Below are 15,867 nucleotides of genomic sequence, written 5' to 3'. Positions count from 1 at the left end.
GCGTTTTGGAGAGTTTATCATGGCATAACGTGAAACTTGAACAAGTGATTTTACATAACCCGCCACTACGGTCATGTCTTCACGTTAAAGAAAAATAACATTTTTAAAAGAAAGTACATGTTTATATATATATATATATATGTATGTGGCACCCCATGGCCGCTGGGAGCCTATTGCCGTATATGCTTCCGCAAACTTGCGGCCATACATACTCCCCCAGGACGGTCGTGTGAATGTAGCCTTAGTTTGTAAAGAGACAGACTGCAATGTGCTCCTTAGTTACAATGTAACTTCCATGTTGCTATAGCAAGTCTGTCTACAGGACTGAAGACTGGTTTCTCTTTCCTATCTTCTCCTGTTGTATATGCAACACCCCTACCAATGCATAGGCAAGCTGGTAGTTGCGAATAGCGCCCTCTCCAGGTCAGGACCTGTTAGGGGAGTCATAACTGAGATATTGTGTAATTGCAGCTGTAGATAACTGGTGTATGTAATTATCCAATGATCTGTCTGTTATGAAAACTGGAGTGTGGTTGGAGAGGTGCCATCTGACCAGGGGGAATATAAAAACCCCTGCTGGGTGAGAGCACATGGTTCGGTTCAGTCAGAGAGAGACAGAGTGAGCATCACACCTTCAGTGCTGCCACTGCCATTAATCCGAGGAACTTCTAGCACCTCAGGCCTACTGCCTGGCACCCAGGGCAAGTCTGGAAACTAAAGCCCAGAACTGCAGCTTCCACCACTTGGACGCAGTTTCACCTGAACCATCCCAGCCTGCGTCTACTATCAGGCTGTGCACACCTTTCCTGCAGACCATTGTCCATGACCAGTCCAGCATCCAAGAATCTGCTGTTTCATCGTGTTTGGCCGTTGCCTGCCCTCCAGAAGCCGGAGCTACTGCGCATGCACAGACTGCAGGCTTCACGGAGGGTCAAAGTGGCTACTGGGTAGGGGAGTAGCTGCGCCGTGTAGCCTCAGCTCCGGCTACTCCACGCCCCAGTAGCCTCTTTAGAAAATCTGCATATTAGGGAAATAAAAGTAATAAAAACATTGCGGGGACGTGAGGATTGGCCCTTAAAAGGACTATCTTAAACTCCAATAGATGCCCCTACCACACAATCTATCTTTATAGGTCGATCCGTGGTGGTAGGTTTCCTGTAATTTTATATCCCGCTGTGGGAAAATGAAAGCTGAGCCCTGAATGATTGCCATGGGCAACTAGAACAGTTCTGCTCTAAGAGTCTTGTGATAAATCTCCCCCATACTGTCCACAGGCTGGAATACGCATCTCTATAGGTAGGAGTAGCATAAATTTACTAACTAAGCAGAATGTGTAAATGTTCATCACTTCTCCCACACACAATATGAAAAATTATCTCAAAAGACGGTTACACCTTAACCACTTAATGACCGCCCTATCGGCTTTCTATGCCGGTCATTAAGCGTGGTACTTCTAATGAGCAGTGCGAAGATTATTGCGGGACATCCGGTCTTGCTGGTGCCATGGTGGGGCTGTGACATCACAGTCCAGACCCGGCACTAAGACCTGGGATAGGAAAAAAAAATCAGGGGGTTTTACGCCTTACATGCTGTGGCATCAAGGATGTCCCCCAGGGATCAGACACACCTGGTGTGCTTACCGGGGAATCCGATCCATCCTGTGGCAGCCCCGGAGTGCGGCATGTTCCCCGAGGCTTCCGGCTCCTCTTCACGCCGGTTCCATCTCCTGGAAGGACCCAGCTGTAAGTAACTGCACATGCTCAGTTACTTACATTGTACATGGCAATTTGAACAAGTGATCCGATGAACGCTTGTTCAAGCCCAAGAGTGGAAAATTTTAAAAATAAAGAAAAACTGTAAATATCATTTTATAATAAAATAAATAGTCCCCTGATCAGCCCAATTACCGTATATACTCGTTTATAAGTCGAGTTTGAAAATTCCCCCTCTGCTTATACTCCATATATAAAAAAAATAAACTGACTACTCACAATCCTGACGGCCCAGGCAGCTCCTCTTCTATCTTCATGTGCGCGGCAGTTCTGCGGCAGCTCGTGGGCAGCACCTTCTCTTTCTTCACGTGGTCATGGCCCAGGCGCTGCACTCTGTGATGTCAGCTGTGTCTGACATCACAGTTGTACGCCGACCCGGCCGTTTGTACAGAGTTGTCACGGACCTTCAGATGGCATGCTACATAAATGCTACATGGGTCGGCAAGCTATATACTACAGGGGCTGGCTAGCTATATACTGGGAGGCTGTGACCATTGCATTTCCCACCCTCCATTCGTCCATGTGATCTGCCGGCTGAAGACGTCACAGTGTGGGCTGGCCGGGAGATCGCCTAGACGCGGCTAATACAGCATAGAGAAGAAAGAAGAGAAGCCGCGGGGACCTGAGTATCGGGGACGCCTGAAGGTGAATATGTAAGTTTGTTATTTTTTATGTGCTTGACAAACTGCGTATGACAGTATACTACACGGGGGCTGGCTGGCTGTATACTACACGGGGGCTGGCTGGCTGTATACTACACGGGGGCTGGCTGGCTGTATACTACACGGGGGCTGTGACCAGTGCATTTCCCACCCTCGGCTTATACTCGAGTCATTAGGTTTTCCCAGTTTTTGGTGGTAAAATTAGGAGTCTCAGATACCGGATCACGGTAGTTTTAAAGATCTGCCTGGAAAACAGAACATTTCAAACTTTTGAAAAGCAAAACTTATTAGTTAAATTTTGCAACTAATATAAAGTACAATATGTCTCGGGAAAACAATCTCAAAATCACCTGGATATGTTAAAGAGTTCCAAAGTTGTAACCAAATATAATGACTCATGTCAGTTTTGAAAAATAGAGTCCGGTCATTAAGTTGAAAACAAGCGTCGGCTTGTCACTACTTGAAATATTGATACCGCATGTATCCCTATGGACAATCCATTTATACGCATGTTGACAACAGAGTGCTAATATGATGAATGTTCTTATGGTTTATAAGCTAATTGATCACCACATAGATTGTTTTCTCTTTGGTCTATAGTAACATCATGCATTCATTTTCTATTCATCTTCATTAGTGTATTTAAGGGTGACTTGAGAAATCAAACTTGACACTTCAATGTCAGTCATTTGTTAATGTCTAAATTCATTTGTGATTAGTATTCCCTATGATTCAATGGGCTCAGTAAGAAAAAGATTGTAATGAATGGCTCTGGGCACTCACTTTTTGAATCTCACTTCTACACAAGACATCGTTTAGAAGGGAAGGTTGTGAGAGTATTATTTGTGGGGAAAAAAAACTGACAAAGAACGTCAACAAGAACCACATCCCTTTTGCGGCAGACTCATACTTTTTTATGAAGTTTGTTTGCGTGTCACACAATGTAGTTATTCGTTTGTAATAAATGCTAGGACCATTTTGGTATTTGTGTGTGTAATGTGTTATAATGCAGCATGGAACATAACTAGACACAAGCAGTTTCAAGTTAAACAGCATCTGCTGAATACGGTCTGTGTTACAGAAGGGTCATGCTCGCCACAAACATGCCAGTATCTGGCATGACAGGAAATACCTTTACTTGTCCTGTTCTTTGCCAGGCATTACCTGTAACTGTATAAATTATCTACAATTTACAGCAAAGGCCTCTTTCAAATTGGTACTGTTTTTACTAAACACATAAAAAATAAAAATGTTGTAATTTAAAGACTTATCTTAGTTCCACACCAACAAACCTATAATACTTAAAATGTGTTTTTTAAAGAAATAATTCTTTGAATAATTTCTTTGAAATTGAATAATTTCTGCTGCATATAAAAGAGTGAGAGAACCTGAGATCGATCTCTCTCTCTCTATCTATCTCTATTATATTTTATCCATTTGTGAGTGGAGATGTTAGTAGTAAGCATAGAGCGGCTGGTGGCTTCAGTCCTCCTCTGGAGGAAGGCGATGGTGGGTTCTGTCATGGTAGGTGACTCTCCCACAAACCCTAGGTTCTGGTGCCAGTGATAATGGTATTGCACTATTGCAAGATGTTTGGAGGTTGTTGTTCCCCTGGGCCCCTCTCTGATGTAGCCAAATGTCATTTTACAGTTTACAAGGCGGTGTAGGACACAGATGCTGTTCGTACCAAATTGAACGTTACTAGAATAAGGTGAAATCATCCACATACGTAAGAGCATGTAAATAAGAATAAATGGTGATCACTTGCCTTGGATTATTTTGTTTAACCGCTGTAGAGAGCTCTTACGTAGAGGCATAAATTCTATGGCTGGCGGCTGGCTGTTGACAGTGGCAGTGAATTTCCAATCATTTCTTTAACCAATCTGGCTGCAATAAGTCACCAACTTCTGAACAAACTTTTAGAGCCTACAATTCCCAGCTGTGGTGTGTAGCTTATTTCTATCAATATCTAGAATGGTCCATGGCTTATATAATTCTTATTACAAGTGTGAGGTATTAAACACTGCTACTTCTGCCACTGTTTCAATTCTCATAGGCTCCCTTCAGCTCAAGCTTCCTTTTTCTATGTTGCTATCTATCTCCTACCATTGCAAATTGCAATTATATTTGCGACTATGCCACCTCCACACCATGTGAGCGTAGAGGGGCGTAGCTTCCAGCAGACTAGACATGCACAGGGCAGTCTTGCCCGTGTCACCGGTTATGGGTGAGCGTAGCCTCTATCATAGACGACTAAATGAACATTAAAAATACTGATGACACAGGAGTGGCATAAGTGTACATTCTCAGGCATGTATCCGTTGTTTGTGCCTGAGAAAAGCATACTTTTTTTTTTTTTTTTTTTTTTTTAGATGGATAAGTCAGTGTTGGTACTGTACACTACACTAACCTATACTATCTTTATTTGTTTTCTCTTCCGGTGGATAAGATAGAGGACTTGGAACTATAGCCATGTCTTAAGAAACTAATATTGATTGTGGTTTGTGGGCATTTTACAGTTTAATTTAGCCCTATAAATCTGTAGAGATGAAAATGTTATGGCTATTTAGAAAATTTAAAATTTCACTAGGAATATGGTACCAATATTCCATAATCACAAAAGTTGCCAGGTCAGCTGTGCAAAACATTCAATAACAACCAACCTTCATACGTCTTTTTTCACTGAGAACTAAAAAAGTTATGAGAATGGAGATGGGAGAAGAAAATCGGGCCAAACATACTGATGCATTTGTGATGAAATGGAAGTAATTTAGAGACAAAATCTCAGTACAGGCAGTCCCCGGGTTACAAACAAGATAGGGTCTGTAGGTTTGTTCCTAAGTTGATTTTGTATGTAAGTCGGAAGTGTATATTTTATCATTGTAATCCCAGCCAGAACTTTTTTGGTCTCTGTGACAATTGGATTTTAAAAATGTTGGATTGTCATAAGAATCAGGATTAACACTAAAGCTTCATTACAGACACATTTGATAACTGTTACAGCTGATCATTTTAGCCTAGGACTAAAGTACAATGAATTACCAATATTCAGAGGTCCGTTTGTAACTAGGGGTCGTATGTAAGTCGAGTGTTCTTAAGTAGGGGACCGCCTGTATTACAATACACAAATTGTTTCCTTTTTCAGATTTCATGTGAATCGATAAAAAAACCAAACCAGGTTCACTGTATAAAACTTTTTTTTTTTTTTAAAGGTTCATATTCTGTAATTATTTTAGTTGTTCATGGAATAGAAGATTGATTATTCCAGTCACAAGGAAGATTCGGAAAAGAATTGATCAGCTCCGACTCTTACACCACAATAATAACTTATAAAACAATGCTTCAGTCATTGCCAGTCATTGAGCATGGGTCTGTTTTTGTTGGAATGTAGCAATGTTGGCAGGCACAGATATTTGTATTTGTCTACCTTATATAGTTAATTTCTTACAACAGGTAGCTTTTTCCTTAAGGGGTAGCTTGCAGAGGCATGTTAGCACCTCATTTGTTTAGCTGAAGTTTCACATGTTGTATGTGTGTTTTGGATCTTGGCACAAAGCACTTGTACAACCTGAACTCTATCCAAGCCACATTTCATTGTTTGGAGCCAAGTTTTTTGTTACTACATATTGCTAAAGAGCCTAAACTTATTAGGCTTATTAGGCATTCTGTTACTGCTACATAGTATGACCGTATAAATAGCATTTGTTTCAAATTAAGTTTTTGTCTAAGTTTCCCTAATGGACACTACTAGAATTCTGGCTGATGGGGAAAAAAAGTTTATATCTCTTCCTTTTTATCAGGTTCCAGTCTCGCATTGTTTCCGACCTCCAGGACATTGCAAAAAGAAGTTTTGCGCAGTGTGTCGAAAATTTCTAGAAGACAGCTGGGCTTTAAGATGTGAAGGTAAAGCTCTTTACATTTATTTCCTTTTTAACCTCACATCTGCCATTGGTTTCTAAAATATGTTTATTTGTGGTTATAGTACAAATATAGTAAAAATAGGGACATACATCCCTATTGTCATTCCATCCTATCAAGAATTGTGATGTTTCCTACACTGAGGGGTAGCAGGGAACCATCACAGTCGAATGGTTGGAAAATCCAACAACAATACATTTTTGGGCTATGCAAATTCCCATTGTCGGTCTCTGAGGGTGCTATTTTCAACTGGACAGATTGCCCAAACATTCTTCTGCTGAACCTCCCAGCTGGATATGTCTTCCATTGCAGTAGTAAGGTCTATTCGTTTTTATACCTTTTTATTTTATACAATAAAGAGAAAAAAGATAAAAACTTAGTGGCTACTGCTCCTACTTTTAAAATGTCCGGATAAAAGTAAATGTCTTGGAACTTGCGACGGCAAATGACTTTTGGAACTGGTACAGTATGAGTGGCACAATGGTGGTGCTCTATTCTCAGTATTAGTAACCATAAAGTCCAAACTTGAAGAGTAAAAGATGAATGGCACTCACCCAAGATGTGTCTTCTTTCTGTTGTTTTATTCAAAAATACACACAACCTTTGCAACATTGTAGTAAACAGGAGGGGTTACGCACAGTACATCCCACAAACTAAAATACAACATCTGTTTTACACGTGGAATCCATTTAACACAACTTGATAGAATTGTATGCAATACTAAATATTCCATTGGATTGACCTGTATAGCAGATTAATAGCCGTTAACACCTTCCGCATCCCCTGTTATATTGATTTCTTCCCACTAATGACTCTGTCCTATTTTATCCTAGATTCTGAAATAGTATTCACTCTTATTCAGACTTGCTTATATTCATTGAGACATGTCCAATGTAGCTTTTTACTTAATGTAGTAGCAAAATCATAGCATATAATGACTTTTCAGCTGTAAACAAAACTTCTGACCTATAGATGCAATATAGGAACCTAGTGTGCTATGCTACACCGGGAGGCAAAAGTGATCACATGATGGCTTGTGCCTTTAGATCCTTTTGTCATTTCCCCGAGGTTTGAATCTGAGAGTCAACCTGCTCCTGTTAGATTGGAGGAGAGGAACTGGAGAGATGCTGAAAAGATTTTTTTGGTGCCTATAAAATCAAAACTTCACTTCCCTGCACCCCCAACTTGACTTTCTCACACTTTACTCTTCTATGTTACATCCTGCACTTTTTTGGCCAATATACTTAAAATAATCTGGATATTAGATACTGCTGCTTTCTCAAGTTTCTGCTTTTCAATAAATTCTATTTAGTCTGTTTCAGTCACTGAATAACGCTTACAATTTTTTAAAATGTTTTCTAGTTTGTGAACTGCACGTGCACACAGACTGTGTCTTATTTACTTGCAGTGACTGCCGACAGTGTCATCACGATGGGCAACAGGACCATGTAAGTTTCACAAAGCTGCTACTTGTTTACTTCTTTGCTGTTGTTGTAGCTTTTGGGCTTCACTTTTTTTTGTGTTGTTGTGTGTGTGCGCTTAATATAGTAATACAAATGCCATATATTCTGTTTGGGGCACAGTGTAAACAATTGACTTGTGCTGCGAATGCATCCCCCAGCTGTTTATTCCTATCCAGTTACAGGAAATTCATATAATTTGACTCCCCCCCCCGCCCCTCTCCCCCCCTGTACTGAACAGTATTGGCCAATAAAGTCTGTGTTCATCAGTATGTACACCAAACACAAACCCAGTGATGATGTGAAGCCTGAGCATAATATTGTTGAGTCTTGTAAATCCTGACTAGTTGTACCATGCTCTGGACACATTTACACATTACATAAGGAGTATGTACTGTTGGAACTTGTAAGAAACCTTTTCGATATATGTTAATGTGTGGGTATGACTAGATTTTCTCTTTCCCCCATCACTTGGAGTATGTTGTGTAATTGTTCGTCTTTGATCATTTTATTTTTGATATTGAGCCTTCCTGTGTGTGGATATTAAATAGCCCAATAAACCTCAGCCTGTGCGGATAATTGAGTGAATTTATGTAATGGTTCATCCATTTATGTCAGCTTGTATGAATATGTCTTCTAAGGACTGGAAACGTTTTAGGGAACATTATGCTTTCAACCACTGTGTCATGTGCTCTACATGGAACCAGTCACTGCATATCCGGAAACACAACAAAAAAGACCCATTAACTTCACTTTGCCTTCACATTTTCTGTGTTTAGTGAATACCATGCTTATTTCCTTCCTTATCTCTGGTTACAGTAGAATAGTTTTGTGTTTTAATAAAACTTGCAGACTCTGTTTTCCATGTCTCCATGCCTACCAATTCCCTTTACATCCTTTATTATTTACAATTTAGTCTTTCCACCCTTCTCTTTCTGAGGTAATATACAGGCTGAAAAACATTACAGTCTTTAATGCTTCAAGGGGTTTTCGATCATACACATCAAATTTGGAAAAAAATCTTAAATGATTGTGATTTACATTTTTACTGGTTCTATGGTTGGTAACAGCATTGTTCACCTCCTGGTCTTCCTGTGTCAGGTACTTCGTGTTTGTACCAACAACCAAATACAGCATGCATTGCTCCAGCTGTTTGCTTTCAGCCCTGTTCCTTCCAGCCCACTTTTCAGGTCCCACACAGTTCAAGCCTACAGTTCTCACAGTCTACTGCCTGGTACATCTACCACATTGACTTCAACCTTCCAAAATCCCTCTGTCCCTCCAAGCTCCATCTTGGATTTCCTGCATCACTCCCCTACCTCCTCCTAAGTTCCCTTGTCAGTTTACATCCATATAGTTCCATCACACCTTGTCCCCCACCACCTGCCTTGTACTTTCTGTCAGAGTGCATCCCTATAGTGTCATAACACCTCCTCCCCCTGTTCCCCACAAGTTTCCCTGTTTCCCCGTAGTGCAATCACACCCCCAGGTACCTGAGATGCCGGGTCTATAGGAAAATGGAGGAAGTCAATGAAGCATTATAGGTGCCATCTCTCCCCACTCCCAGTAGCTGCAGGTGGGACAGTGACCAGCAAAGAGAAGTGCAGCCAGATGTAAATTCCCCAACTTTGTTTTTACTGCACATGTGCCAGCAGGGCCGGCTCCAGGTTCTAGTAGGCCCCTGGGCGCCAGTGCCTCAGTGGGCCCCTTTACTATGCCTCCCAAATTCGAGTCAGAAAAAGTGACCCACGGCCCGCTTTTGCCCCCTCTTGTTGCCCCACCATACGTTTTTCATGTTACCATGTGTTTGGCTGCTTTTAAAGCCATTTTCTTCATTGATGGAAGCGTAAGCTAATGTGTTTACATTTTCACACCTGCTTACACTTCTAGCAATGAAAGAAAACTCTTTCTAAGCAGCCAAACACATGCGGTGTTATGCATACGTACAAATGTGTGCAGAAAACACTGTGGGCCACATTTATCAAAAGTAGTGCACTAAGAGCAGTTTGCCTGTGGAGTGTGCAGGATGCGGCACATTATAGAATACTGCCGCACGGTTTTCATTAATCTGGTACCTCCTGCACTTTCTGGGAAGTGTCACCAACCTTTTTTTGGTGCACTGTTAACATAGAGTGTGCAATGCAATCCTGTCGAGTTGCAGTAATAAATGTGGTGGGTCCGACTATGCACCGGACGCCCCTTTATGTGCAGAATTTTGTGGTGCGGCTGCTACAGAGCAGCTGGCACATAAAACTGGTGCAGACACTTTATAAATACAAGTGCAAGCATTTTAGACATTCAGACAGAAAACTGGCGCAAACACTTTAATATATGTGGCCCATGTGTGAACGCATCTTCAGGGTTATTGTTTTAAAGGAGGGAGGGGGTCAACAGGAAGGGAGACATTGGAAAAGAGGTAGAACAGGTGGCACAGGGGTAAAATAGCAGGGGGCAGAAAGTGGGCAATAATTTACACTGTAGGAGGGAGAAAATGAATGTCAGACATCAGCAGGTGTAATGATACAAGCCCTTTTAGACTACTCTGCATGGATGGACTACAAAAGTAAGAGGTAGCCAGTGGCATGAGAACCTGACTGTCAGGGGCAAGACAGCAAAGGGTTAACTGAAAAGACAGCGGAATGACACCTACCATGCTGTACTCCGGAGCCTCCTCACACAGGGTCACGGGGTCACCATACATCGCTGCAGACAGAGGTGACAAGTTCAGCACATGCTGCCTCTGTCAGCGTCCAGCCTGTCTTCCTCCTCCTCCGTGCACTTGCTTATACAACTGCCGGCCGACCCCCGAACAGCACTGGTGCCTGGTAGGTTTTCACAGCCCCTACAGGTACCCGGGAAAACACAGCTCAGGCAACACTGATGATGCAGAGAGTGACTGCTCTCTGCATCATTATTATATCATCGGGGAACACCTCCCCCGCCTCCAGTGGGCCCTGCCAGCACATGTGGGCCCCGGCACTTGCCCAGGTATGCCGGGTGCTGACGCCGGGCCTGTGTGCCAGGGATAATCAGACTAGGAGCTCTATTTTCTTCTGGCCCAGATGCTTCTAACACATAGGCACTAAATAGATTAACCAGGAATCTAGTCCTGACTTCACTGTGCATGCATATGTGGCTCAGATACAACAGAAGGTAAGAGAATATTAACCCTTTCAGGACCTGGCCCTTTTTTGTTTTTTCATTTTCATTTTTTACTCCCCATGATCAAAAATCCATAACTTTTTTATTTTTCCATGTACAGAGCTGTGTGACGGCTTATTTTCTGCGTAACAAATTGCACTTCATAGTGATGGTATTGAATATTCCATGCCGTGTACTAGGAAGCGGGAAAAAAATTCCAAATGCAGTGAAATTGGTAAAAAAACGCATTTGTGCCGCCTTCTTGTGGGCTTGGATCTTACGGATTTCACTGTGCGCCCCAAATGACATGTCTACTTTATTCTTTGGGTCGGTACGATTACGGGGATACCAAATTTGTATAGGTTTTATAATGTTATCATACATTTAAAAAAATTAAAACCTCCTGTACAAAAATTTTTTTGGGGATTTTGCCATCTTCTGGCGCTAATAACTTTTTTATACTTTGGTGTACTGAGCTGTGGGTGGTGTCGTTTTTTGCGGATTTTGATGACGTTTACAATGTTATCAATTTTAGGACTGTACGACCTTGTGATCACTTTTTATAGAATTTTTTAATTTTTTTAAATGACAAAAAAAGTGCCATTTTCGAATTTGGACGCGATTTTCCGTTACGGGATTAAACGCAGTGAAAAACCGTTATCATATTTTGATAGATCGGGCATTTTCGGACGCGGCAATACCTAATGTGTTTATGATTTTTACTGTTTATTTATATTTATATCAGTTCTAGGGAAAGGGGGGTGATTTGAGTTTTTAGGGTTTTTTATTATAATTTTTTTTTTTTTAACTTTTTTTTATTTTTATTTTTAGTACTTTTCAGACTCCCTAGGGTACTTTAACCCTAGGGGGTCTGCACGATCCTATCATATACTGCCATACTACAGTATGGCAGTATATGGGGATTTTACTCCTCATACATTACAATGTGCTGATAGCACATTGTAATGCATGGGTTAACCAGAAGTAGCCTCGGGTCTTCGCGAGACCCGAGGTTACCATGGCGACGGATCGCCGCTCCCCGATGACGTCACGGGGAGCGACGATCCTCGAAAAGATGGCGGCGCCCACGCGCCGCCATGCTTTTGAAGCCGCCGGCAGCATTGCCGGCGGCGATCGAGGTGAAAACACCCGCGATCGGTGCTAGCACCGATCGCGGGTGTTACCGGTAAGCCTTTGCTGCAATATGCAGCAAAGACTTACCGGCTATGGAGAGGGCTCAGCGCGTGAGCCCTCTCCATGCACCCGCGGCCGACCCGTGACGTGCTATTACGTCACGGGTCGTGAAAGGGTTAAGATACTGTTGAGTTGTACTGATTGTTGCAAAATGACAAGCTAGACTACAATAGGTAGAAGATACCCATGTTTCTTTACAATAGTCAATGTATTTTAGTTTCATGCCTTAAATCCACATAACATGAAAACATTGGTACATCAATACATATAAATTAACAAAGACCACTTTTGCAAAAAAGTACACATACCAATAATTTTTAACATGTATTTATCATTCAGAATAACAATAATATTACATAACATTAAATATCAACATATCCAAAGTTACAGGCAGTCCCCTACTTAAGAACACTTGACTTACAGATGACCCCTAGTTACAAACGGACCTCTGGATGTTGGTAATTTACTGTACTTAAGTCCTAGGCACAATAAACATCTATAACAGATATTACAGGTGTCTGTAATGAAGCTTTATTGTTAATCCTGGTTCTTATGACAACCCAACATTTTTAAAATCCAGCTGTCACAGAGACCAAAAATTTTATTCACTGTGGTTACCATTATAAAATATACAGTTCAGACTTGCATACAAATTCAACTTAAGAACACACCTAAAGAACCTTTTTTTATTATTACTACTTGTAACCTTTATCATCCCTCCCACCATCACAACTCCATCCCCACAAAAAAATCCCGCTTTCCTCTCTCTTCTATACAAAAGTTAAGAGACATCCAAAGTTGCCATTTTTTTCTAAATTTTTTAAACCTTACACAATACACATCGGTTAACCAGCTTTTTCCATATCATAACTGTTGGTGCATTTCTTGATGTCCAGTGCCTTTTATTATATAAAAATCTGGCTAAAAAATGTTTTTTTACCACATATCCCCACCCCTCTTCTAAATCCTTCTCTTACACCATTCCCAAGATACAGATTTTAAAGGAATATAATTCTACTATATTTACAAATATATTTCCCAAAAGGGTCTTACATTGGAACAATAACTTAATAGGTGATCATCCAACCCACATCTATTACATATAACCACTGTGGAGGTAAACTTTGACAACTTTTTAGGTGAGTAATAAACTCTATACAGTATGAATAATTGAGCTAATCAATGGGACGGATATTTTAAAACCCTATCTACATCACTAAACACTCTATCCCATAGATGTTTATCTACCACCCCTATCTCTTCTATCCATCTATTCATAATTCTTATTTTGTTTTCACAACACTCTTTTTGATTCCAATACCTCAATATTTTCTTATTGCTAAACTTAACACCTAAGGAAGATTTCATTGGAGCTAACATTTGGGTTAACACTTTAGCGAAATTATAAGGTGCACTTATTGCGTTCCACCAATAAACCAACTGCTAATAGAGAAATGGCAGGTATCTACAATTTCGTATTCTCCCTGTATTTCCTTGAAGGACTGATAAACATACTTAATCCCTTTCTCCATCCATGAAGCATCCATGCTTTAATTTCTTGCAACTGCCATCTCCTATTACCCCTTATTGGAGTGAACCAATTCATTCTCTTGATTCCTGGCCTAAATATTTGTTCAAATACACATATCTTAAGCCTGGGTTGTTTCCCTCGCCACAATGAATCAGAGAAAAGACTCTCGATTATATTAAATATTTTAAAAGAAATAAACACAGTCAATTTTTACAGTCCATATAACAATTTTGGAACTTGCCACATCTTAATCAGGGTTATTCTTGCTAGCATATTAAGTGGTAATTTTTTTTCCATATTTGTATCTTTTTCCTCAAAAGATCTATCACAGGTATGATATTTTACTCAATAAATGCCTAAATATCTAAAGAAACATAAATTCCCAAGTATTTCACACTACTTTCTTTTTCCAATACCTTAATTTCCCTAGGAGATTCTTAAATATAATTATCTATGCCTAAATACCTCCTACTCTATTTATAGAATCATGGGACCCCAGATACAGTAAAACATCATCGGCATACAGAGAAATTTTCACATGTATACCACCCTGTTGGAACCCCATAATTAAAGGATCTTGTCTAATTTTACAAACCAAAAGCTCCATGGCCATAACAAATTATAGAGGTGACCAGGGGCAACCCTGCTGAGACCCGCTAATCAAAACAAATGGATCTGACGCTATTCCATTGACTAGGTCATTTGCAGTTGCCCCTTATACAATACTAAATTGTGGAGTCCATTTTTTCCAGGGCAGTGCACAAAAAGTGCAACTCTAGAGTATCAAAAGCCCTAGAGCAGTGGTGACGAACCTATGGCACTGGTGCCAGAGATGGCACTCTAAGGCCTTTCTGTGGGCACCCGGGCTGTCTCCCAGGCACAGAGTTTGCCAGACATGGCATCTTCCTGCAGTCTCAGTCAGTCCAAGTAGTGCCCTGCTATTTTAAAGTGAACCGTCCTGTGCTGCTTGTTCCTGTCCGAAGAGTGAAAGGGTGTGGACAGGGTCCGATTTGAGCTAAAAATTCTGGTAGCAATAAGTTTGTTACTGCCTAAATTCGCACTTTGGGAAAACTAGTGTTTTTTGGGTCTCATTTTGGGCACTCAATCTCTAAAAGGTTCGCCATCACTGCCCTAGAGGCATCAAGCAACAGTACAGAGCGTTCTCCAGGGTTGGAGGGGGTCCGTTGCAGATTTAGTATAATCTATGAAGCTTATCCGTCAGAGAACCTCCTAACATAAAACCCTGATTGGGATGTATCACTTCTCTTATATATTTTCTTATAAATGTGAATAATAAATTGCTTGCCAAGGTCCTAGCCGAAAGATTAAAAAATATTCACCTCATGAGAGTGAAAGTAATTCACTAGCAGCATTTCTAGTGAGTAACTTGGACTCTCTCAGAAGGTGAATCTCTTGCCAACACACTTTGATAAGTATTTGGATTTTTTGTACGAAAAAGGGACTTTGCTAATTTACATGTAGTGACCTGTTTGCTGTTAGGACTTTTCGTCCATATGTTAATTTCTCCTTTTTTTTGTTTGACGATATTCCTTGAAATATGGTTTGTATGCAGTATGAAAGAAAACTGTTTTTCCTTGCTAGGACACATATCATCATCACTGGCGGGAGGGAAATTTATCTTCAAGTGCCCGCTGTGAAGTCTGCAAAAAAACTTGTGGATCTTCTGAAGTTCTTTCGGGTATGAGATGTGAATGGTGTGGAATTCAGGTATGGATCTTATTACTTATTCTTGCTGCTAATTGGTTTGTATAAAATAGCTGACTGACCACAATCTTATCTCCCTAATCACCCCATTCAGGGTGATCATTGATGGAGCACCTGTCCTATTCTTTCTTTTGAGGGTGTTAATCATTGTTTAAAGTGTGCATGTTTCCTATAATGTAATGGTTGCGATCCCAGAATGTGATGCCCATAAGAGCAAGGTGTAAAAGAACAAATGCTTTAGCCCCAAAAATTTTCTTTGAAAACCTATTTGTAATGTTGTCTTAATAGGGAAACCCTTTTATACTTGAGTAGAAGAACTTTTTTATTCTTTATTTCAAATATATATATAATATAAAAGCAAGTGTTATATTCTTTTCAATAAACTGACAATTGTCCTCTCAATGGCAGACCCATCAGTGTTTAATAAAAAAAAAACTGTGTATATAAAATTCTCCTGTATATTG

The 15,867-nt window shown here is 40.6% G+C and overlaps 1 protein-coding gene across 1 annotated transcript in view; it reads left to right on the top strand.

Moving 5' to 3' along the window:
* DGKQ (diacylglycerol kinase theta) overlaps nucleotides 1-15,867 on the top strand; it is a 115,071-nt gene that overhangs the window by 37,023 nt on the left and 62,181 nt on the right. The window contains exons 3-5 of the mRNA XM_072155398.1: nucleotides 6,235-6,337; nucleotides 7,715-7,800; nucleotides 15,281-15,406. Of these exons, the coding sequence (XP_072011499.1) occupies nucleotides 6,235-6,337; nucleotides 7,715-7,800; nucleotides 15,281-15,406 (315 nt within the window). The remainder of the gene's footprint in view (nucleotides 1-6,234; nucleotides 6,338-7,714; nucleotides 7,801-15,280; nucleotides 15,407-15,867) is intronic.

This window comes from Engystomops pustulosus, chromosome 1, assembly GCF_040894005.1.
Source record: "Engystomops pustulosus chromosome 1, aEngPut4.maternal, whole genome shotgun sequence".
In the NCBI taxonomy this organism is placed as follows: Eukaryota; Metazoa; Chordata; class Amphibia; order Anura; family Leptodactylidae; genus Engystomops; species Engystomops pustulosus.
This window is presented reverse-complemented; position numbering and strand designations above follow the sequence as displayed.